General features: G+C 43.9%; 1 protein-coding gene across 1 annotated transcript; it reads right to left on the reverse strand.

Moving 5' to 3' along the window:
* Positions 1–16,246: 16,246 nt before the first annotated feature.
* Positions 16,247–16,390, reverse strand: HRG_08928 (uncharacterized protein; the record flags this gene model as incomplete). Its single annotated transcript, XM_044867399.1, has 1 exon — positions 16,247–16,390. The coding sequence occupies one exon, from the start codon at positions 16,388–16,390 to the stop codon at positions 16,247–16,249; it is 144 nt and encodes a 47-aa protein (XP_044717420.1).
* Positions 16,391–23,918: the final 7,528 nt, after the last annotated feature.

Genomic DNA, 23,918 nt, shown 5'->3' on the forward strand with positions numbered 1-23,918 from the left:
CGAACTGCAAAGTTCACGAACACGAAAAGGCACGAGCATGGCACAAACGACACAACGGTGCACCAAAGGACTACTGGCGACACCTACGAAGGCTACAAGCTACATTCGACCAAGGAAAAATTAACGCAGAAGAACTACGCGCAAAACAGAAAGACGCAGAACGAAAACTCGATTCCTGGTACGAAAACGAACAGAATTGCGAAGCACGGTACGCAATCAACTGCGAAGCAACACAATGCAAACAACACAGCGTTGAGAAACAAGAAATCTTCGATTGGCTACAAGAAATCAGTCTCTTGAGCCCCGACACGACACCACGCGACGAAAACATAAAGAAACGATATCAACAACAAATCGAAGAAGAATACCCAAATGAAACGAATAAGGACCAGGCAAAAAACGAGGTACGCCATCTGTAAAAGGGCTACAGACTGGCACGACACGACAAGATCCAAGGACCCTATGCATGGCAACGGCAAGCCATGGCAACCAAATGGTATTGGACATCCAAATCGCGGGACATCACGTACACGCACTATTGGATTGCGGCGCGATGGGCAATTACGTTTCACCTAGAGTCATCAATCGTTACCGACTCCCATGGAGACACAAGAAAGATCCATATGAACTCACGAATATCGAAGGAGGGCCTTCAACTATAACAACGGAATCATTGATATGGAGATTGATCACCTCGACATCAATATCCAGGGCCACGACGAACGAGTCGACTTCGACATCATGGACATTGGAGAACACGACCTTGTGTTAGGGCTTCCATGGTTACAGGAGAGCAACCCACTGATCAACTGGAAAACTGGCCAGCTGCGTTGGAACGAAGACGCAAGTTTCCAAGACCAGCAGATTTGGGAGAAAGCAAAATTTTGCGATGATTTAGCCACTGAACAGGACGAAAGGGATGACCGTTCAAGCAAATCATTACGGGCTTCAGCGATACAAACGAAAACAGCAACCGAACCGGCGGACACAACAAAATCGACTGACAAGACCCACGTACTGACCAACACGGCTGTACAACCTGGCATCCGACATAAACAGAACAAAGGACACAACAAGAAGATCCGAAGAGTTATTGCCACTCTAAGGAAAGACCTCGAACAAATCAATAAAGAGCTCGAGTTAAGAGAAACTAGCTCTTAAAAGAAAGAATAAAGCCCACAAGACAGAATGAAGAACATCCCACAGGAATACCGGAAATACGACAAACTCTTCAAGGAAGAACTCGAGACAGGGTTACCCGAACACAGTCAATGGGACCACGAAATTTGTCTCAAAGATGGAAGAACGCCGACGTTCCATAAGATTTACAACCTAAACGAAAAGCAACTGCAAACGCTACGCGACTACCTCGACGAGAATCTACGAAAGGATACATACGAACATCAACATCCGAAGCAGGCTACCCAGTCATGTTTGTTCCAAAGAAAAACGGCAAGCTACGACTAGTTGTCGACTACAGACGCCTAAACGATATTACAATGAAGGACCGAACACCATTACCGCTTATATCGGAACTACGAGATCGACTGCACGGCAAAAAATGGTTTACAGCCCTCGATCTCAAAGGCGCCTACAACTTAATACGCATGAAGAAGGGACACGAATGGATGACAGCTTTCAGAACGAAATTCGGACTATTCGAATATCTGGTAATGCCATTTGGACTCACAAATGCACCAGCTACCTTCCAACGGATGATCAACAATGTCCTACGCGAACACTTGGACATCTTTGTGGTAGTATACCTGGATGATATCCTAATCTTCTCGGACACCCTAGAAGAACACAAGGAACACGTCCACAAGGTACTCCGCGCACTTCAGAATGCGAAGTTACTGGTTGAACCAGAAAAAAGCAAGTTCCACACACAGGAAGTAGATTTCCTCGGACACACGATCTCACCAGGAGAGATACGAATGCAACAAGACAAGATCAACTCAGTCAAAGAATGGCCAACGCCAAAGAACGTCAAGGACGTACAAAGTTTCCTAGGATTTGCGAATTACTACCGACGATTCATCAAAGATTTCGGAAAGATTGCAACACCACTACACGACTTAACGAAGAAGGAAAAAGAGTTTACATGGGACGACAAAGCCAACGAAGCTTTCAGATGCATCAAAACGACGATTACGCAAGAACCGGTCTTAACCACCTTCGATCCAGAACGACAAATCGAACTCGAAACCGATGCATCAGACTTTGCTCTAGGAGCACAAATCGGACAGAAGGACGATGAAGGAAGACTACGACCAATTGCATTCTACTCGAAAAAGCTACATGGCGCAGAACTCAATTACCCCATCTACGACAAAGAATTCCTCGCAATCATTCAAGCTTTTAAGGAATTTCGACACTACCTTCTCGGAAGCAAACACAAAATCAAGGTCTACACAGATCACAAAAACATCTCACATTTCGCGACGACGCAACAATTGAACGGACGACAGATCCGATGGGCCGAATGTCTATCAGAATTCGACTACGAAATAATCCACAGAAAAGGAACAGAAAACGGTCGAGCTGATGCCCTCAGCCGACGATCCGACTACGACACAGGAGCACCTATTGTGAAAGGACAACTCCTTGAGCTCAACAATGAAGGAATATGCAACAACGACAGCTTAACGCAATCTTCAAGGTCAATCCAGACGAAGGCCTTACGAAGAAGATCCAACAAGCCTACGATAAGGTTGATTGGGAACCACTTCCAGTTGTTTGGGAAGATGGCCTGGCAAAGCATCAAGGAAAGATCTTTGTACCAGAAGAACTTCAGGACGAAGTTATACGCGAAATTCACGAACACCCGACACACGGACACCAAGGAATCCGGAGGACGATGGAAAGAATTCGACGAATCTACGACTTTCCACGGATGAAGAAACGAATCAGCGAAACTATCAGAAAATGCGAACTTTGCGCACGAAGCAAAGCTGAACGACACAAGCCATACGGAGAATTGCAACCGTTACCAGTACCAAAGAAACCATGGGACTCGATAGCTTTCGACCATATCACAAAGCTACCACCGTCAAAGAACCCATGACCAACGTCAAGTACGACAGCATATTCGTCATTACCGACAGATTGACGAAGTACGGATACTTCTTACCGTACAAAGAAGCAAGCAACGCAGAAGAGCTAGCATATGTGTTCCTACGAACTATTGTCAGCAATCACGGACTACCGAACGAGATTGTCTCTGACAGAGGAAGCACATTTGTGGCCAAGTTTTGCAAGCTCATGGCACAATTAGGAACGAAACATAAGCTCAGCACAGCTTATCACCCACAAACAGATGGACAAACAGAACGACTCAACCAAACGCTTGAACAATATTTACGATGCTACATCAGCTACGAACAAAACGATTGGGTTAAATGGCTACCGACGGCACAACTAGCTTACAACAGCTCAGTCACAGAGACAACCAAGCTCTCACCAGCATACGCCAATTACGGATACAACCCAGAAGCATTCAAGGTCACTCGACAAGGACCACAAGCGGAACGAGCGATACTGCAAGCAGATCAGCTACGAAAATTGCATAAAGAAATGCAACAAGAACTTCAATTCGTCAGAGAACGAATGTCCACTCACTACAATCGGAAAAGATTGCAGGGACCAATCATTCAAGAGGAGACATGGTCTACCTCGTACGACGAAACATCAAAACAAAACGACCAAGCAACAAATTGGATTTCAAGAAACTTGGACCGTTCAAAGTCAAGAAAACCATTTCAAAAGTCAACTACGAACTTTCGCTACCAACAACAATGCGGATACACCGATATTTCATATCTCATTATTGGAACCAGCACCACGAAACGCCAAACCACAGGAAAAAATCGAAGTCGACGACGATCAAGAATACGAAGCAGAACAAATACTGGACACAAGAAAACAAGGTCAGCAACAGGAATACCTTGTAAAATGGAAAGGATACGGACCTGAGGAAAACACATGGGAACCCACCAAGCACCTGACCCATTGTGGTTCGCTTCTCCGACAATTCAATCAACAAAGATCAACCTCCTGACGAAATGGGATTTTCCGGCGCCGACGAATCCCGAGCAACCCAAATTGGGCTAAGACAGAAGGAGACAACGACACCTGGGAGTACAAGGAATCCCAATCCTCGACGAAGTCCGAGGGTAACCGATCGTCGTGAGGGGAAGGCGGCCGCGCCTCCTCCACTCGTTGCCGCTCCTTCTCCGCCTCTTCTTTCTCGACACGTTCCAGCTCCTCAACGTTATCGATCCCACGGGAGACCGCCCGCATCATCTTTTCAAACCATAATTTCTTTTGTTTTCGAAGGCGCAGAACCTTTTCCTCGGCCTCCTCAAGCTCGCGTTCGAGCTTGATGTGTTGATTGCAATATTTCGAAGCTGTGCCGGCGATACCCCTTGGACGTCGCAGCGGGAAGGTGAAGGCGCACGCATTCGACACAGCGATCAGAATCCGAAGACGACACCTGGCATTCCCGGAGTCCGCGACGCTCGCAAGCCGAGCAAGAAGGCATCGTAAGAATGTCGGGATTCGAAAGGATCGTGGAAAGCAGGACACCACAACGGATGGACGACGAGGCCTTGGCCCTTTTCTTGGAAACACGGTCAGACGGCATGACGGACCATGATGAAGGAAGAAGAAAGGAACGGCACACACTCACGCAGGAAATGACCAGGATATGCGACACGGCGGCTAAAGCAGGTCTTGAGGCAAGACCAAGGAGGGGAGACCTGATGTTACGACCCGACCAACGGATGTTACGACCCGACCAACGGATGGCCATGACACGGGGGGAGCCAATAGAGGCGCGGGGGTCCGCGCCTTTAAAGTCGGCGCGGACGTCCGCGCCTGTTTTGTAAGCCCAGCCGGAAGATAGTCGGGCCCGCCTCCGGCCCCGACCTGTCCTCTCCTTTCTCTCGCCCTCCGTACTGTGGCAAGCATATCACGACCATATCCACGGAGGGTCAGCGCGCCGCCATTGCGGCCCAATTTATCCGCCGCCCCTTACGCAGAGTAGGCCAATATGGAGCTTACTGAATTCCCTGACGATTGCCTTCCTCCTGAGGTCAATTCGACTCGCGAGTCCCTTCTTGTCTCAATTAATGCGTGGGCAGCTCCAAGAGGCTATGCCTTCACCACAGGCAAGTCCACGAGAGACCCGCGGTCCGGAAGACGCACAGTCACATTTGCCTGTGATCGTGGAGGTAGACCAGGGGCTCATACAAGCAAGGACCAGAAGCCAGCTGAACGGCAACGGTCTACAAGCTCCGTATCACTGGATGCCAGTTTTCCATCAATGCGAAAGAGAGCCTTGATAAGTCGTACTGGTATATCAGGCATCGCCCAGGCGAGGAGAAGTCGGTCCACAACCATGAGCCCAGTCTGCACATTACAGCACATCCAGCTCATCGTGCCTCTCCTCAACTGACCAGTCAGCTATTGGGAACCTCGCAAGCGCCGGCATAGCACCAAAGGATATCCGGACATATATGCGCCAGAGCTCTCAGACTGCTCAAGGAGCGACACAGCAAGACATATATAACTGTATCGCACAGCGCAGACGAGAGCTTCTTGCTGGGCAGAGCACAATGCATGCCCTTGCCAATGAGCTTGACAACGAGGGTTCCAAACCCGCATACAGCTTGACCATGACGGCCGAGTCACAGCGGTCTTATTCGCACACCCGGCGTCACTAGAATACCTCAACGCATACCCAGAATTACTACTTCTAGACTGCACATACAAGACGAACAAATATAAGATGCCACTGCTCGATATGATCGGCGTTGATGCCTGCCAACGGTCATTCTGTATTGCCTTTGCCTTTCTCAGTGGTGAAGATGAAGATGACTACATCTGGGCACTGGACCAACTCAATCGATATACGAGTTATATGACATTCGCCAGCCATCCGTTATCCTTACAGATCGTTGCCTTGCCTGCATGAACGCAATTTCCCGGTGCTTTCCTGCGTCAAGGTCTCTGCTCTGCATCTGGCATGCGAACAAGGCGGTGCTTAGCTATTGCAAACCAGCATTCGACCGTGAGGATGAGAACTCTAACAGTGATGAGAAATGGGTTGAGTTCTTTGGGTATTGGCACTCAATCGTGAGCTCGAGAGATGAGAGACATTCGATCAACAAGTTGAAGAGCTGGAGAAGCGCTTTGTACCACGATACGTCAAGGAGGTTAGCTACATACGGAAACCTGGTTGGACCCGTATAAGGAAAAGCTCGTCAAGGCCTGGGTTGATCAATATGCTCATTTCGGCAATGTGGCTACTTCCGGGTGGAAGGCATCCACGCATTATTGAAGAGCCACCTTAAGTCAACACTAGACCTCTTCGAAGCAACGAGGGCAATCAAGCAAGCTCTTCTCAACCAACTGGCCGAGCTACAAGCCAACCAAGCCAGGCAGCATATACGGATGCCAATTGAGCTCTCTGGAACCGTATATAGCACGGTACGTGGCTGGGTATCACACGAAGCCTTGCGACAGGTTGCAAAGCAACACAAGCGCCTCAACGAGAAAGACATCCCTGCTTGCACAGGCAGCTTCACCAAGTCTCACGGTCTCCCTTGTGCGCACACATTACAGCCGCTCATAGAGGAAGATCTGCCACTCCGGCCACAACATTTTCATACGCATTGGCGCCTTCGACGGGATACCAAAGAGATTGGTCAGGTCCTCATAGAGCCTCGTCGGCGATTGGACCAACTTGTCGCCACATCGAGGATAACACAGTCATCCACACAGCGCGAGCCAAGTGCATTTGAAGCCATAGAGCCAGTTCTACGGCCAAGGCGCCACCTACATGCAGCAAATGCCACCAGAAAGGGCACATCATGACATCTCGCAATTGTCCTTTACGCTATAGCGACATACTGCAGCGGGCAGAGGCACGGGCGGCAGAGACTGCAGAGACGGCAGCAATTGCAGCGACTGCACAGACTGCACAGACTGCACAAGCAGTAGCAATTTCAGAGACTGCACAGACTGCAGCAGTCATGGAGACAATCACGGTTGCAGTCACTACAGTCTCTACGGTGTCTACAATTGCTGCAGTCTCGACAGGAATTGCAGAAGCTACAGAGACTACGGAGAATCTACGATATGATGACCCACGAGCCATCTATCAGAGGTATGTCAGGGCAAGAGACTCTTGGTATAGAGCACAGCCTCGCGGCAATCTCAAGACCAACCAGGCATACCGAAAGGCAATGGGCTTGCCATTGCGCTACAGCAAGACTGAATATGACTGGTGCCTCGACTGGAAGCAAATGTCAAGGAGCTGCGGCTCGAGGAAATGGACCAAGGAAGAGATGATGGCATACCTTGATTGGGATAAGGCAGAAGAAGAGCGGTTAGATGCCCGGGTGGCCGAGGAAATGCAAGCGCAGCCTTTCTCACGAGAAAGAGTACTGCAGGTATATGGGCTGACTGCGAGAGAGACTCGGAGGAACAGCAGGCAAACTATTCCCGCATATAAGTCGTCTGCTAGGACCGGTCTGTATAAGTGCGCCACAGTTGGAAACCACAGCAATTCTAGATTAAAAAAAATTTGAGTCGATTGACACTCAAATTGACGCTGTGGCCGTTGAGTACTTTTGCCGATGTGCGGGGAGATATGTGCAGTAAAACTGGCGCGCCAGCGCGGTCGCGGCGGGCGCTGTTCGCGGCGCCCACAATGGCCAGCCGGGCTTACATAACAGGCGCGGACGTCCGCGCCGACTTTAAAGGCGCGGACCCCCGCGCCTCTATTGGCTCCCTGACACGGGCCAGGGATGACTAACCGCTGAAGGATCACGTGACCATGCGAAAGGTGATCGGTGGATCGCCTTACGATCAAGCGAGCGGTGCTCGACGGATCGTTCATCGATCAAGGTGATCACCTCTGTGATCACCTCCAGCACCTCGCGATCAGAGACGGGCAGTTGGGTATATATAGCTGCCCCATTTCACTCCTTTAGACTAGATAGCTCTTTAGCTTTCAACACAATCATTACGATCCCTATCACGATCTCATCTCTGATTCCGATCACTTGATTACCTGGTTACAGTCTACGGTCTACGACCTCCGACTCATCACCAACGTGACATACTTATCATTGCTCAGACCACGCCCTGTTGTATCTGCCAACATAAACCCCTCGACAGGTTTATCCCTTGGGAATATCACCGGTCGTCACAGCTACCCGGTACTAAAATTTCTAAATATCGCGGCGATACCTAATTAACCTTTGCTAACGCAACTAACTTAATATCGTAATAATATTAAGTTAGTTAATTAGTAATAATTAGCTCCGTTAAGTTAGGTTAAGTTAGTTAACATTAACCTAGTTAATAACCTTGTAATTGACGTTGCGTTGATCGCTACCCTGATCTAAACAATCTCTAGTAACTAGCATGCGCTTTATACTCGCGGGGCAGGCGAGATAAAGGCCGGCCGTTGACTAGAAGCTGTCCTGTTAGAATGTTAAGATGGACTTTGGATTAGGAGCACGTCGTCTCGAGCCAATAATAAGTTAAAGGGGTAACGCGCTAAGTAGCATCTAGAGTAAAGGCCGGCCAGCAGCGCTTGGTAGCTAGGTTGAGGAAAGTATCCCCCTGTCCCGAACTAAGCTCCTTTATAAATATAGGGCGCGCTCGATGTAGAGTGTGTTGCTATCTGTCGTGCATGGCCTACTAGAGAGGTTGCGCTGTTTCGTTAAGTAAGTTAGCGCTGTTATAGATATTAATAGAAGCTTCGATTAAGAATAATAACTGCTCCGGCTTCGAAAGAATTTAATAAAGAAACTTAGCATCGACGTTAAATAAATCTATATAAATAAGAGAAATTTCGAGCAAGATACGTTAAAACTCCTTCCGCTACTTATTATCGGTCTCCCGATAAGCTCTACGTCGTAACTTAGCTAGCTACTAGTAGGAAATACTCCTGCATTTATAGAGGATGTTAAGAAAAAGTCCTCTTAAATCTTCCGTTATTATAGATAAGAGGCGTGCCGATAGAAAGGTATAGATCTAAAGCGTAGTATAAGAATCCTAGTTCTTACTAATGCGGGAGACAGATACAAGCAAGTGTTTATACATCCTCCTACTAAATTCTATATTATAGAGACGCGTATAAGAGCACCTTAAAACTTCCTTAGAAAACTTTAGACCGGCTTAGAGACTGATCTATAGTAGAAACGTGGCTGTCTCGGCCTTATTGAAGTTAATACTTAGCGCCGCAAGCTGCCTAAGCACGTTTATCCACTGTATCCGGTACCTAAATAGCAGTTTAGCTAGAGCCTTATACTTACCCGGAGTTATATACTCTGGACATTTCGACTAGCTGGCTATAACTTCGTTGGGAGTTTCTCTGTTTAGGCGAGAATGGTTTAGCTCGAGGAAGCGTCGCATTGCCTTAGAGCGGTTAGGCAGCTGAAATATGCAGCAATCTAAAAGAGTAAGTATAGGTATTATCTCTCTAATAAAAACGCCCTAAAAGTCGTTAAAGTACTAGAAACGAAGGCTATTATTAATATATACGTCCGATATCGAACTGCTAGCGATGAATTTATCTCGTCTATAAGTAACGATATAAGGCTTCGTCTCGGATAAGAGGTAAACGCGCTAACGGTCGGGAGCTATATACTCTAAAAGCCCTTTATAGTCCCGAAGGTAATAGGATATCGTGGGCTAAGAACTCGGAAAGTCTTTATATCGGAGCACATTATTAAGGATATAGAGTATTATATCTCGCTAGTAGCCGAAAACGGGAGGGACGGCTAGCTTAAATACTATTGCCTATGCTTTAAATATTTTTATAGGCAGCGGCTATTCGTGCATAGCGATAGTTAGATTTTATGCTCCTCTCTATAGCTCGCAACGACTATACTAGGGGGCATGCTCCTAGTATTGTATTCCGTCTTCTTCTAGCTAAACCTGTTGGCACGCGCTATGCCTATAGCGTTCTATTAGATCGTCGTACTCTCTCTTAAGAAGTTAGAATTCTTCTTGCTTTGCCTACCTTGTTTTTATAGCGTCGATATTGATCCTACGTAATAATCCTTAGTATAGATTCGATCGTAAATAATATCGTACTAGGAACGATTCCTTATTACCGTAGGAATAAAAGATAGAAGGCTTAAGCGTCTTTCGTGCGAAAGACTGTCGCTGCTTAATATACTCTTTAGCTCTATAAAGCCTTACTATGTCCCCCCGGAATCCGAGTAATATCGCTTGGCATACTTAGACTAGGATCTCCGGATCGTAGTCCTATAGTATCGGGAGAGTGCGGACCGCTGCCCGATCCGCGCTAACCTAGAGTTCGAGAACGATAAGAATCATTCTAGATATTCCTTCGGGTCGACCATCGTACTAAGACGACGCTACTATATAGTACTTTCGTAGTAAATCGCATAAGTTTTTATACGAGGATTCTTTATTAATATGCCTCTTAATCTAGGAGTCGATGTTACTAGCTACCTATATCTTAATTATAGTAAGTTAGAACGGCAGATAAGCTAATTCGGTATCTGCACGGACTAAAGGAAGCACGTGTGCATCGAGGTAATAGACGCCTACTATTAGAGAGAAACTCGTCTTATCTAAATTCTTCCGTTCTAAAATAGAGGATATAAAATCGTCTATTACCCTAAGGGGGATATAGTTATCCTTTTCTATGTCGAGTTCCGAAATTGCCGCTAAGTCGAGCTGCGGCTCGCAAAGTTATTAGATCTTTTGCTAGCGCTTTGCGATTCTACTCGAAGCCTCCGAAACAGCTTTATCGATAATCTCGAGCCACTTACCGTTTCGCGGGTTATTTAGCTTCTTAAGCCGTCGGCAAATCTTAGTTGCTATTGCGTAGAGAATATCGCTCGGTGATTCCTAGCGGTTAGCAGCCCTAAGTACGCGAGCTAATAAGAATACTATAAAAGACTTATAAGCGCCCTTAGAGCCGCTACTATTTCGTAATATCGTAAGCTGCAACGAGACCCGGATAAGTAGCTATAGCTTAGACCTCCTCTAAGGGAGCTTGCTATTAGCCTATACGACCTCCTTACGGGTATTTTTACAGATTCCGTCTATATTCGTTAGCTCGCCTAAGCCTAAGAGCAAACTTATTAATAGCTCCGTTACGATACATAGATCGGTCGTATTCCGGTCCTTATCGTGCCTCTGCCCGGCCTTAACGACTTTTTCCTTTATTCCTAGGACTATTTATAGGCTTATCTTGACTAGAGTCTTGGCTATAAAGGACTAGAAATCGGCCTACGTAAAGATGTCCTAGGAGACACGGATCGCAGTCGCGGGGAATTGGCGAATTAGTCGGCCGCGGGCGCTAAAGACGAATGAGTTAATTAGTGATAGTTCGAAGAGCTCGAATAACACGGAGCCTTTAACCTAGTAAATAAGAACTCCTGCGTTCTAAGCCTTAACGTGAAACGAAGCAATAACTTCTAAATATCCGAGTTAGCATTAAGAATTCTATATATAGGGATAAGATAATATAGGCTAAAAGAGATACCGAAGGAGGCAATACGCTATAAGGTCTCTAGCACGCTATTTACTTATAAATGTCCTTACGTCTCTCTTACCGTTCGTATATTCTCTATTATAGAAATAGCAGCTTTAGTAGCCGTTTTATACTTAGCGTCTGCCTCGTCTAGAAACCGCCGTAAAGAGTCTAGTATAAAGTCAATTAAGATTAACTCGTTACTGCTAGAGCTATTATAGCTACCGGGAAGCTTAGAAGGTAGAAAGAGGTAATAAAAGAGAAAGTCGAGCGACTCCTTAGATAATTCTGCGTTATCTATAATAAGCAGAGCAAGCGCCGAAGGTTACTTACTAAGTAAAGTAAGACCGAGAGGTTTAGAAATCGAGAAAGTTTAAAGATTTAGCAATAAGATATAATAAGGTTAAGAGGTCTAGGAGATTCGAATTATAATATAGAGTGCTAGTGCGATGAATTTAACCTAGTCCCTACGAATGCCTATATCTATACTTCACGCGTAAATTTATATCCCCCGATATCTTATTACTCGACGATAAGCCTCCCGTATAACTGCCGCTGCCGCTAGGCGCAATGTAAATGCAAAGCATTATTATGCGCAACTATAGATTAGAGGCTTTATTCCCTACCACTAAGTCACTATATATATTAAAGGCAATAAGCACGTATACCGATCCGCTTCTTTTATTCGTTATTATTACTTTATAGCTCTAGTCTCTAGGCGGGTAAGGAGAGTATATAAGACTTAGCTTAATAATATGTCTATTTTATAACTATGCCCACTACCTTAATAGTACCTAGTGGCTCCGCAACTCGGATACTAGACGGTAAATAGCTCGTGTTCTAGTAGCCTAGTGCGCGTGAAGTCGTTAAGTAGCCGAGGGCGCACTAAGCTAATTCGGAAGTCGACTACTAAGCGTAGATTTTAAGGCGTTATAGCTTAAATCGCGTCGCCTCTTTCTAATATATCCTGCGTAAGGACTGCCCTTACCCGCTAATCGGGCCGTTAGGTTATAGGATTACGAAAATCGTAGAAAACGGGGGAAATGAAAATTTCTAACGTTTCCGAATTAATTTGCTTATTTAAGCTATAACGATACTAATTATAGCTGTGGGCTTAACGTAGCTATAATAGCTCGGAGTCTGAAAACCGACCTAGTTTCTTCTTGTTCCTATCTCTTTTCTTTAAAAGACAAATATAATATAGAGTTTAGAGCATAGATAATATCCCGACCATAAGCCTTATTTCCGCTCTTTAATGCTATTTTAGTGTTACGGCTAGCTAGGCCGGAGAGCATGCCGCATAACGATAAGTAGTATATAGCAAAGATTTCTCTACATCGAATAGATATCCTTGCTACTTAAATTACTATATAGTAAGTGGAAATAAGGATAGGATAATCGATCGATGCATCGCCTAATATTGCATGTTATTTTAGCTAGTAGCTTTTGAATCTTTATTGTGCTCTTAGGATGCCTATATAATACTGATCCACTTCCACCTTTATATATAGTCTAGTAAATCGCTATTAGCAATTTAATAGATCACGTAAACTTAAATCGGAGTATAAATACCTTAGATTAATAAGCTAATGAGCTTAATTAGGGCGATCCTATCCTGATATTAGGGATAGCCCGTGGATTTACATGATTTATTATACCTATAGCGATGCATACTAGCGGAGCTTACCTTTACTATCACTCTTTTAATATAAGCTAAATGCGCTTTTCCCTATAGATGCTAGTTATAGGCATGATCCTACCTTTATTATAAGTCGGATATTAGTAGAGAGGCCGCTAGCGTCTTAAAAAGACAACTATTGCCTGCATACCGATAGTACCTATTTATCGAAGCCTGCTTAGTAGATCTAACGTCGGATGTTTTTCCGGATAATAATATATATGCGTGAGAGGCATAGAGCAGCAGGTAAAGGAGCTTCCGACATTAGCGCCTTAGTATAGCACCTAAATTACTCGGTAGTGATGGAAAGGAAGGCGAAGGGAAACACTAAACTCAAGGAATTTAATCTACTAGAAGGGAATTAACCTTAGAACTTGTTAAGATAAAGCCGCTCGCTTATACTAAAGATCAGCAACATCACTGCCTAACCGGCTTTAGCTAACTATTATACTGCTGCCTGCTATCTCTAAGGTGTTTAATTTAGCTCGATTACGCTCCTTTAGATAAGAAATCACGGGACGCTTATCTAACTACGAATTCTACTAGATTCTCGTATTCATCCACCCTATTTATCGTGTGACATATCTCCTATTGTCTAGCGAATAGTATCTAGCGTATCTTATTTTAACGGCTGCTATCGTCGCCATTTCTTATTCTCAAGCCGCTTAGAGAACTGTGCGAGCACTGTAGCCGTGCTCTTCGTTAATTAATGCTTTGCGCCTACGCGGTCGTAAGGAGCATGCGAATATCTATATATTACCAGGTTTATACGACAAAGATATCTTGCTTTATTAGACATATTATATAGGAGATATTAGCGCTATAGGGTCGACGCTCCCTGCTTACTGCCTAGCAGGCAGTAGATACTAGGCGAGCTGCTGCCTGTAGGCAGCGCTCCACTTATTCTTATAACTAATATATTTAAGGATAGATTATTCCCACTTATTAGATAGTAAGAAGAGTCTTCTAGTCCCTAATCTTTATGCTTACTTGCTTATCCTTTATGCGATAGGACAGTGTCTATAACTGCAGGCTGCACTAAATCGACTATAGCTTAGACTAGGTATAGCTTAGACCGTAAAAGTCTAGAACATGCACTATAACACATTCGTATAAGAAGCGTCGATATGGATGTAAGAACGGGAAAGGAAAGTGTTCGATAGATAAGGAGGCGTGCAATTTTCACCTTTTAATACAGCTGCTAAATTAACCAAGCAGTCGAGCAACCAAAGGGTAGTTACATCGTAATTAGTTTTAAATCTAACTTTCTAAGCCAGGCCGATCTCAACGATCCCTAATATCGGACACAGTCGATACAACAGCTATAGTATTAAGGCCAGGGCATACGAAGTGGTAGGTAGCAGACTTTAGTTGACTAAATTATGTTAGGATATACTAGTGCGTCGCTTGTTAGGGAATCTAGTACGGTCCCTGCCCCTCCGCTCTATTATAACAGGCCCTTGCTTCTCGCCTCCTCCGCCGCCTGCTTTCTTGCGAGATATCTTTCTTTTGCGCTGGAGATTCCCTCTTCCGCCTTGCGGCTTTTAGCCAACCGCTCTACGTCCTAACGCTAAGTCTCCTCTACCTCTCTAAAGCGCTTTAGCGACCGCTCTAACTGCTCTTCCAGCGCCCACGATTGCCTCTCCCGCATTCCTTGCTTCCTCTTAGCTAGCACGTTATTAGCATAGCGTTAATCGCTTTCTCTCGGCCGCTTGGTCTCTTTCTAAGCGCCTTCTCTCCGTTTGGCGCCCATATTAAGGCCGCCCTTAAGAAGCTGTCGCTTATCGACAACCTAGCCGTCCTCGTTAACAGCAATAGACGCCCCTTTCTCGTTAAGTTCTAGAGCTAGGGCTGCGTCCGCCTTTCTATATTCTCGCCCTCCCCCTCATCCTCGCCAACCTTTAGTCTATCCTTAGCGCTCTCTCGTGTAGCCTTTATAACCTCGGCGTGCCTTTCCTCACCCTTGTCTAAGAGACGCCTATAAAAGGCTGGCACGCCACTATCTTCGTTTTTCTTGGCCTCCTCTTCCCCTATGCGCTTTTCCTCCTCTTTAAATCGCCTGTTTTTAGCTTATTGCCCCCTATAAGCTTCCGTTATAAGCCGTTCCTTGCCTGTATACTTGTCGCCTTCTGCCTCGCGCTCGCGCTCAATCTTCTTTTCCTTAGCAATTAATGCGTCTCGCTTACGCATCTCTGCGGCCCGCATCAAGCTTTATATATATTTTGACTTTTATTCGGCCTCGTCTTATATTGCGTGCTTCTTAGGCTTAAGGGAGTTATAGATCGAGTTATATTCGTAGACGGTTAGATCAACCTCCCTAGCTCCTTCGACGTTATTCCGAGCCGTTAGGGCGCTTAAGAGGTCTCTAAACCCGGGACTCGTTTTAGATTTTGCTATAAGCTTCGGTGGTTGCCCAGACAGCCTGTTTTTGAGCTTGGGTCCGTTGCTCGACGAGGCTCCTTCCCTCGCGGTCGTGGTGATCAAGTCTAGCTCCCCTCTAATGCCGTCTCACCCTATCGCGCTGCTTGCGCCGTTATTATCGGAATTGTAGTTGTCGTCGCTAAACACTGTCTTTCTGCTTGTTGGCGCGGGCGCGGGTTCCTTAGCGCCCGGCTTGCTCATCTTCGACGTACTCGCCTCCTGGACGAGCTTGATGCTCGTGACGGCGCCGAGCAGCCTATAGAATTTCCTCCGTCCGGCGATGGCGAACGAGACGGACTTGACGATGAAAGCGCAGGCCCATGCAGAGCGGCTGGCAAAACCTATCGCATACCAAGCCTGCCTAGGATGATTACTCGTGAAGTGGCGATATTACTACGCAACGCCGCTGTTGCCTTCTAATGCGTAGGCAGGTAATAAGTCTTTTATTTGTATATAAAGAGCTGCATAATTCCCTATAGCTCGTTCACTCACTTCTTATTCTTTAGATAATTCTCATCAATTGACTGATGCCATTCAGGTCGCTTTGCATAGCCGCTGTCGTGCCAGGTGTGGGCCGCAACTGTCTGACAAAACCACTAGTAAACGCCAAGAGAAATTCAGGCGCGCAGGCGTTGCTTGGGCAGTAGAGCTGGTTCGTGTGCGCCGTACGTGGTGCGGGGGATGGCGTACGGATCAAAGTCCTCAGAGATCAACTGCGAGAGCTTAACAGTCATAATTCCTTCCCGAAATAAGAGGTCCATGTTAGAGAGAGATGTAAGTCAAGAAATGGAATAAGCCTTCCGCATGCCGTCTTTGCTTAGTTTATGTATAAATATTATCGCACGCTTAAAACAAAACTTACATTCAGATGCGCCAACTCGCGTGCTGCGCGCGGTCAATCTAAGCAAGCTAAAATAAGACAAAATGCGCCGCATAAAAAAACACGGCGCCGCTCACGCCAGATTGGTGGTTAGGCACTTAACGGGCACCGAGAGAAATTTCGCGTTATGACTCTAATGCTCTTAAGGTCCGGTGCTCTAGGGCTACCGGGCCCGTACCTTCAAGAAAACCTGGCTCCATATCGCATCATGGATTAAATGGAGGCGCGCGGCTATAACTTGGCGCTGGCGATTGGCGGCGAGGCAAAGCGGCGTTTCCTAGCGAGAGGTGGGCTGCCGCTAGAAGATTTCGCTGTTTCGCTGCGGAAAACCGGCCCTAACTCTCTAAGGTTACTAATCGACTGCGAGTTGCACCTGCAGCCAGATAGCGCCATGCATCGTATTGTCGGGGGGCCAAGACCAGGACACTACGCCTACCACCTAACGAAATCGCCGCAACGGGCGTCTCACTTTGCCTATGGTCTCTACTATAGCATCCTTTCGATCTTCGGCGACCCTATACTTATCTTCGTGGCCGACTTCGGTGTAGAGCAAGTCCTACGTTTCCTATGCTTCTAGATAAGGTCTGCAAAAGCCAAAAAGTACTCTCAGCGATCCTGGGTTATTCTAATAACTAATGGCTCGCCCCGGTTCGATGAATTTCACCTAATAGCCGCTATGATATCGGAGCTGCGGGGGGATGAACCGGCGACGCTGTATTCCGCCAGGGACGTTAGGAAGATGATTCGATCGTGTTTCGACTTTACTATACTAAGAGGGGTGACTGATCTCTCTAACGAATCCTGGTAGAGTATAATTTCATCGACTCTAAAGATAGGGAGAGTAAGAGACTATACTCCCCTATGTAAGCGCAAGCTCTTGCGTGCCGCTATCGCCTACTACGCAAGGCAACTATAAATACCTTTCGATTTGATCCGCGCTTCTAGGATATCTAGCCCGATCCCGGAAAGATTTAAAGAAAATTTGGCCCAGTTCCTAGAAGCAAGCTAGGTCGCGGGTGTTAATAGCGCTTGCTTTATTACGTCTGCTCTAATAATGGATGCATTCCCTACCGTAAGATATAGTACGTTTTCTGCCTTTATGAGCAAACCAAAGCCTAACAACACCCAGGGTTTCCCCCTGACCAGGTCTTTAAATCGCTTTATTATAAGCGAGTCCTTTCATGCGAGAACAAACTTAGGCTCTAGGGCCTAACGGAGGCTGTTAAACGGAACTTCGTTAGCATTTTAACCGATATATAATCGTCCGATATAGATTCGTCGGTGCAGCATTTTGCGCGGCTTTAGGGCAATAGAGCAATTTCTTTATTAAGAACCTAAAATTTCTGCTCAATCTGTCTTATTAACACGCTAACCCTCACTTTAGACTGCTTCTATCGGCTATACAAGGCTTATATAAAGGGGTGCTTTAGTAAGTTAGAGCTATATCGGTATAGGCTATCGATCTATTTACTATGCTAGAAAGGCAACCGAAGTATATTTATAACCAGGCCTTCTACGGCTGGGATTAGAAGGCTCGAGTTAGGGGGAGCGGACCCTTAGTAGATCCTAACGTTCCTTTAAGAATTAAACCGATGTCTTAGACTGGCCGTTATACCCCTATAGGAGTTCTTTGACTTAGTAGTTGCTAGCAAAATTGGTAATCATGTCGCCTCGTCCGTCTAGTTCCTCTCTATACTAATTAAACGGCTAACGAGCGTAGGAATCTTTTTTGCCCTTACGTTATTTATAGAAGAGTAGACGCTTCCCGATTGCAAATACTATATATTAAGACTAAGAAGTCTAAAGGGAACTAGTTACGGTATAAGCTTTAGAGGAAAGCTTACCTGGGATATAGCCGATATCTTGCGGTTTAATAAAGGCAATATACTGCTAGATATGCACGGGGTGCAATGCTCTAACTATTAGAACGACTAGAAAGACGAGTAGGTGGTTTCCGCTTTTATTATAAAACGTTATCTAATCTTCTCGACCTATAGCTCGCCTTTAAGACGATATAATATCGTGGTTCGGTATAATAGAGAGGTATTCCCGCTATAGTCTATTAGTAGCATAGCTAGCATGCTAGTAAGTTCTTTATTCTATATCGAGCTTACCTATATGCCCTAATTCTATATGTCGCTGGAATTATATACTTTAAATATCTTATATCGTATCCTACTAGGAGAGGCACTCTTAACCCTTCTCGATAAGCTAAGACGGGTTAATATATTTCTAATATACTAAGGAAGTAAGATAGTCTCGTCTTAGACTTCTCTTTATTTAGATAAGGTTATAAAAAAGTGCTAAGCTTCTTAGCGCTTTTTAAGAGCTATTATAATATAGGTTTCGTTACTAGAAACGCGGATTACGGTTTAGCTTAGTAGCCCGACTAGTCCTCTACGGAGTATAAGTAACTGCCCTTACTAACTTAGAGATCTTATAGAGGACTAAGGCCCTAACTTCTTTAACGGAACGAGATATATAGAATTAAGTATAGGATCTAAAGAGAAGCGCTAACTATAGAGTTCTTATATAGAAACCGAAGTAGATAAACCCGAATAAAGGAGTAGACTAATACTATAATATACTTATATTCCCCTATTAACTCTATATTATTATAATAACTCTATTTATAAGTACTTATATAGCAATAATAGGACTACTTGTCTCGTCTTCGTAGATATAGGTGCTAGCTAGAGTATATTAGTAGCACTAAAGTCTAAGCTAGCCGCGGTAATGCTAGTTTTATCGTTTTAAAACTCCGATAATATTTTAGGTAATATACTTACTAGGGATATATATTACGTTAAGGCGCTATCTAATACTAGATTCGTGCTATCGACCTCTAGATTATACTATAAGTTAGGCGATAGAAGAAACATAGAAGGGGTTATTAGAAATTCCGGTAAGTCTTCTAGAAATAATAGTTTAAGGGCTAAGCTAGGAATATCTAATTCTAAGCTTAGCCGTTCGGAGGTTAAGCTTAATATTAATAATGCCGGGCTTTAACCTACGGTCGAGGCTAGTAATAGACAACGAGAGTTTAAAAGTCGGTGCCTGCTACCTTTAAACCGATCCGGTCCTATAATTACTTCTTCTTCTATTATCTAAGAGAGCTCGCGTATTAGGCCGGGTCGAGACTAGAATCCTCTTATAAAGCTATCTAATCGCCGCGTAAGGATAACTACGTCGACGTTATACGTTTCGGATAGAGCGTTCCCCTTCTTATAGAGGCCCTATTAGTAGTTAGCCGTGCCGGTCTTAATGCCTTTGTTCTTTCTAGATCGCTGCCTAGGCATCGTTAAGTAAAAATTTAAGAGAATTATTAAACCGTATGCGAAAGACGCTATAAAGGAAGGTTAATAACTAGGCTAATAATGCTTAATTTAAGCGAAGAGCATAAGGCTTCTAAGCGCTAGGCCTAGGTAGGTATATAAAGTATTACTTTATCTATTCCTAAAACTTAGGAGTAATCTAAGCGCGTGGATAGACAACCGGTATAGACTAACTATTAGAGTCGGAGGCACTCGCGGAGGCGCCGTCGAGAATTATAGGGCTTCCGGGACCCGCCCCGACGTAGGCCGTTACGGCATCCGGACGGCGGCGCGAAAACGCCGTCTAAAAATAAACGGATTCTATTTTTAATATAGCGAACTACGGCCTAAACGCTTTTAGGGAGAATTAAAGTTAATTATTTTAAAGGGGCCGACTGCTAAACTTTACGGCAAACGGCTTTCTTTTAAGAGCAACTAATCTAGCCTAAAGATTAGCTATATTAATTAAATTTCTCTTCTATAAGTATATAACATTAGTCTTTCCTATTATTATATATACACCTTTATTATAAGTCTAGATATAAGCATGCTATACTTAATCGCATTCTTTATCGTTTTCGGCGTAGCTTTAATCCTTTAGATAGTAAAGCTCTTCGTTCCTAGCCTTATAATCTCTTTCGCTCGATACGTCTAATACCCTCTCTTAATTAGCTTTAGATTATTGCGCGCTACTCGTCTTTATATAGCGATATACGTTGTATTTCTCCTTATTAATATTAGCGTTATTCTTATACCGTTATTCTTTCCTAGATAGAGGTAGGTTTAAAGAAGGGCCGCTTTAATAGCTATTATAAATATCGCACCGCTTTATATAGGTAGCCGAGCGCCTATTATTAAGACTTTAGATATCCCGCGCGAATGGTATTATATAGTACACTCCTAGGTTAGGCTCGTTGCTATTACCGAGGCCGTCTCCTACTCCGTTATTGCCTTAAGCTTAAGCCCGAGACCGGGCCCGTTAATTTAAATAGGCTAGGCTATAGGTTAATTTATTCTCTATTTTTCTCTATGTCCCTGCTAACTTATTAGTCGTTCGGTCTACTTCTAGGAGCACTTTTTATAGCTTTCCCCCTAGTTAAGAGAGGGCTCGGGAGATGGTTTCTCTGGATCTATAGAGCAGCCTCGCTAGGTGCCGTCTCTTTACTATTAAGTTACGTACTTAACGCTTTATCTTCGAGATTAAAGGTTTTAATCGGAAGCTCGTATAGCTTCTAGCTAGCAACTACGGTATTCCGCGTCTCGAGACTAATATATTACTAGCACACTACTAAGATTATCGAGGTTTTAGGAACTGCTAACATCGTAAAGATTTACGTTAGTCTTAACTATCCGATATAAATTCGCGCGGGTTGCTATTTCTATATGTTTTTCCCTTTTACTTAGAGCCCTATAAGGTATCTAGTAAAGTATAACTTACTATATAGCTTTACCGCTATTTCTTATTAGTATGATCCCTATAACGTATCCTAGTTAGTCTTAAGCTTAATATTCTTGCTTTCGCGGCATAGGAGTTATAGAAGCGCAATTTTAAGGTTAAAGGAGGGCTAATCTATACTCCTTAATAAACCGTACGGGTAGGAGTTAGGCCTATAAAAGCTTTAAAATATTATCCTAGTAGCTAAAGGAATAGGTATTGCCTCTATACTTCCTTTAACTCTATATCTAGCACTTCGTCGAAACTACGATAATTAAATTCGGGACGAAATATAATACCTTAGCGAAATAGACCACGATTTATATAAATAACTAAATAGTGTTTTAGGAAAAGATACGGAATTATTAATCTAAAAGAGGAAAGAGGTAGCCGCGAAACGGCTAAGTCTATCCCGAGAGTATCTTAACCGAGATCCTATAAAAAAGATTATACTTTTCTAGTCTCTCAAAGCTAACTCTTAGATAGAATAGGTATAAGAGCAGCTTAAATCGCTATAGAAACTTAATCGAGAAAATATAGGTGCCCTTAGAAAGCATAGCTCCTAATATTAACTAATACTTGAGTAGAAGCTGCTTATCGTATAGTACGGCTATCCTCGTCTAAGAGAAGGCTTTAAGCTATTTAAAGATTACTTCAGATTCTAGATATATCTAGACTAGATAGAAGTACCGAACTTCGACGATTTAATCCTATTAAGAATTAAGGCAGAGCGAGCTCGTCTACCTAGTAGTATAGGCGTTATAAGTATACTTATTAAATAATATTATAGGAATAACGTTAATATTCGCAGCGTGTAAGAATAGGACTTTCTATAATATAGTTCGCCGGAGTACTATATAAACTATAACGAATAGTGCGGTAATATTTATTAAGACTAAATATCGCCCTTAGAGAATTAGCAATTAGGATATAAAACCGAACGTTATATTAGCTCGAGGTTACTCGTAAGAGCGAGGGCGACTTCGGCGGACGAGGGATATCTCGGAAGTAGAGCTAGAGGACGTGACTGCTAATATATCTAAGGGAAAGACGTACTCTATTGCTTTTAGTCGGAGCGTATACTTAGAAAATACGTAGGCATACTTTATAATCCCCTAATATAAATTAAGCAGTTAAGCTAGTTATAACGCGTTAAGTCTTACTATATTAAATTGTTTCGCTTTAAGTAGCGTGCTTAAAAGGCTATAGTTAGAGTAAAGGGGAAAGTAGATTCCGTTATAGATAAGCGATTTTCTCTTTCGCCTCTACTTCCTCTATAATCCGTAGTAAACCGGAAAATCACGAGAGTAAATCGCTATAGAATACTAGGCTACGGAGCCGAACCCGAAGATGAGCTTAAGAGCTACGGTTAAGGTCTATCCCGAGACTATATAGAGGGGTTATCGGAGCTAGGGGGCTGACACGCACCTAAAGGAATAATGTAAATTAGGAGCATTATTAGATAGATAAGAATAATAATGCCTGCCTAGCCCTATAGGAATTACTATAAAACCGGCTAACTATTATACGCGCACCCGTCGGATAGTAATAGAGGTTTTAAGAAGGTTAAAGTAGAGTGGTTTTTACTAATTTAAGACGGTTTATCGAGAGTAACGGGCACGTTAATATAGGAGAGCCTCGTTTATCTATAATTTTCGCTTATAGTAGTATATAAGTTTACTATAGCAATAGTAGCTATTCTACTTATAATCTTAAGGGATAAATTTTCTATACTTATACCTATAAATAGTCGAACTACTAGTACGCGGAATTTAGCGTAAAGTATAAGTTAGATAGATAATAAATAATTTGCCTAGATACGTCCCTAGTAAACGGCACGGTACTCTCGTATAAGGGACCTAGTTTATAACGTCCGCTAAAATTAGTCCGTTTTACTACTTACTAACTTAGTTACGATCTAAGTAATATCTATTTTTTAAAGATACTAATATAAAGGCGTTATTTATTTTAACTATATACGAGGTATTTGCTAAAGTATATATATAGTAGCGGACAGCTATTAATTTAAGGTCTACTTATCTTTATTATTAATAACTAGCTCTTAATATAAACGAACTAAATATACCTAACGGATATATTCTTAGCCTCGGCGGCATTTTCTCTAAGAAATATACCCTAATCGAAAGATTATTTAAGCAATAGGGTACGAAAATCAGCGATAACGTTAATAACTATATAATTATTATAGCCCCCGACGTAGATAATTAGAAAACTCTTATTTAGTAAGGTAAGAAGCGCGGCCTCCTATTCCTTAACGGAATTTAGATAGAGGCATATATTACCGAGAAGATATAGATAGAACCATAACCCTACTACTTTTACTAAGAACAACGATTAAATCTGGTAGAATAGCCGGGCTTATTAGGGCAAACGAGCTTAGGAGGGTCCGGCCCGTCGCGAGAGAGCACCCCGGAAACCGAGATAATAGACGTTTTCTCGAATAACGCTAGAGGAACAACTCAAGACTCAACGCTATAGGCGAACAGCACGGCCGGAAAGGGTCAATAAGCTGCTAGGAATCATGCTCCTAAGACTCTTCTAAATAGGGCCTCTGCAACCGGGAGTTCTTCTACCGAGACTGCTGCTGCTAAGGCTGCGGCCGCTGAGACTGTTGCTGAGGCTGCTGCCGCTGAAGCTGC

Source organism: Hirsutella rhossiliensis (genome assembly GCF_020360975.1).
Source record: "Hirsutella rhossiliensis strain HR02 chromosome Unknown scaffold00011, whole genome shotgun sequence".
In the NCBI taxonomy this organism is placed as follows: domain Eukaryota; kingdom Fungi; phylum Ascomycota; class Sordariomycetes; order Hypocreales; family Ophiocordycipitaceae; genus Hirsutella; species Hirsutella rhossiliensis.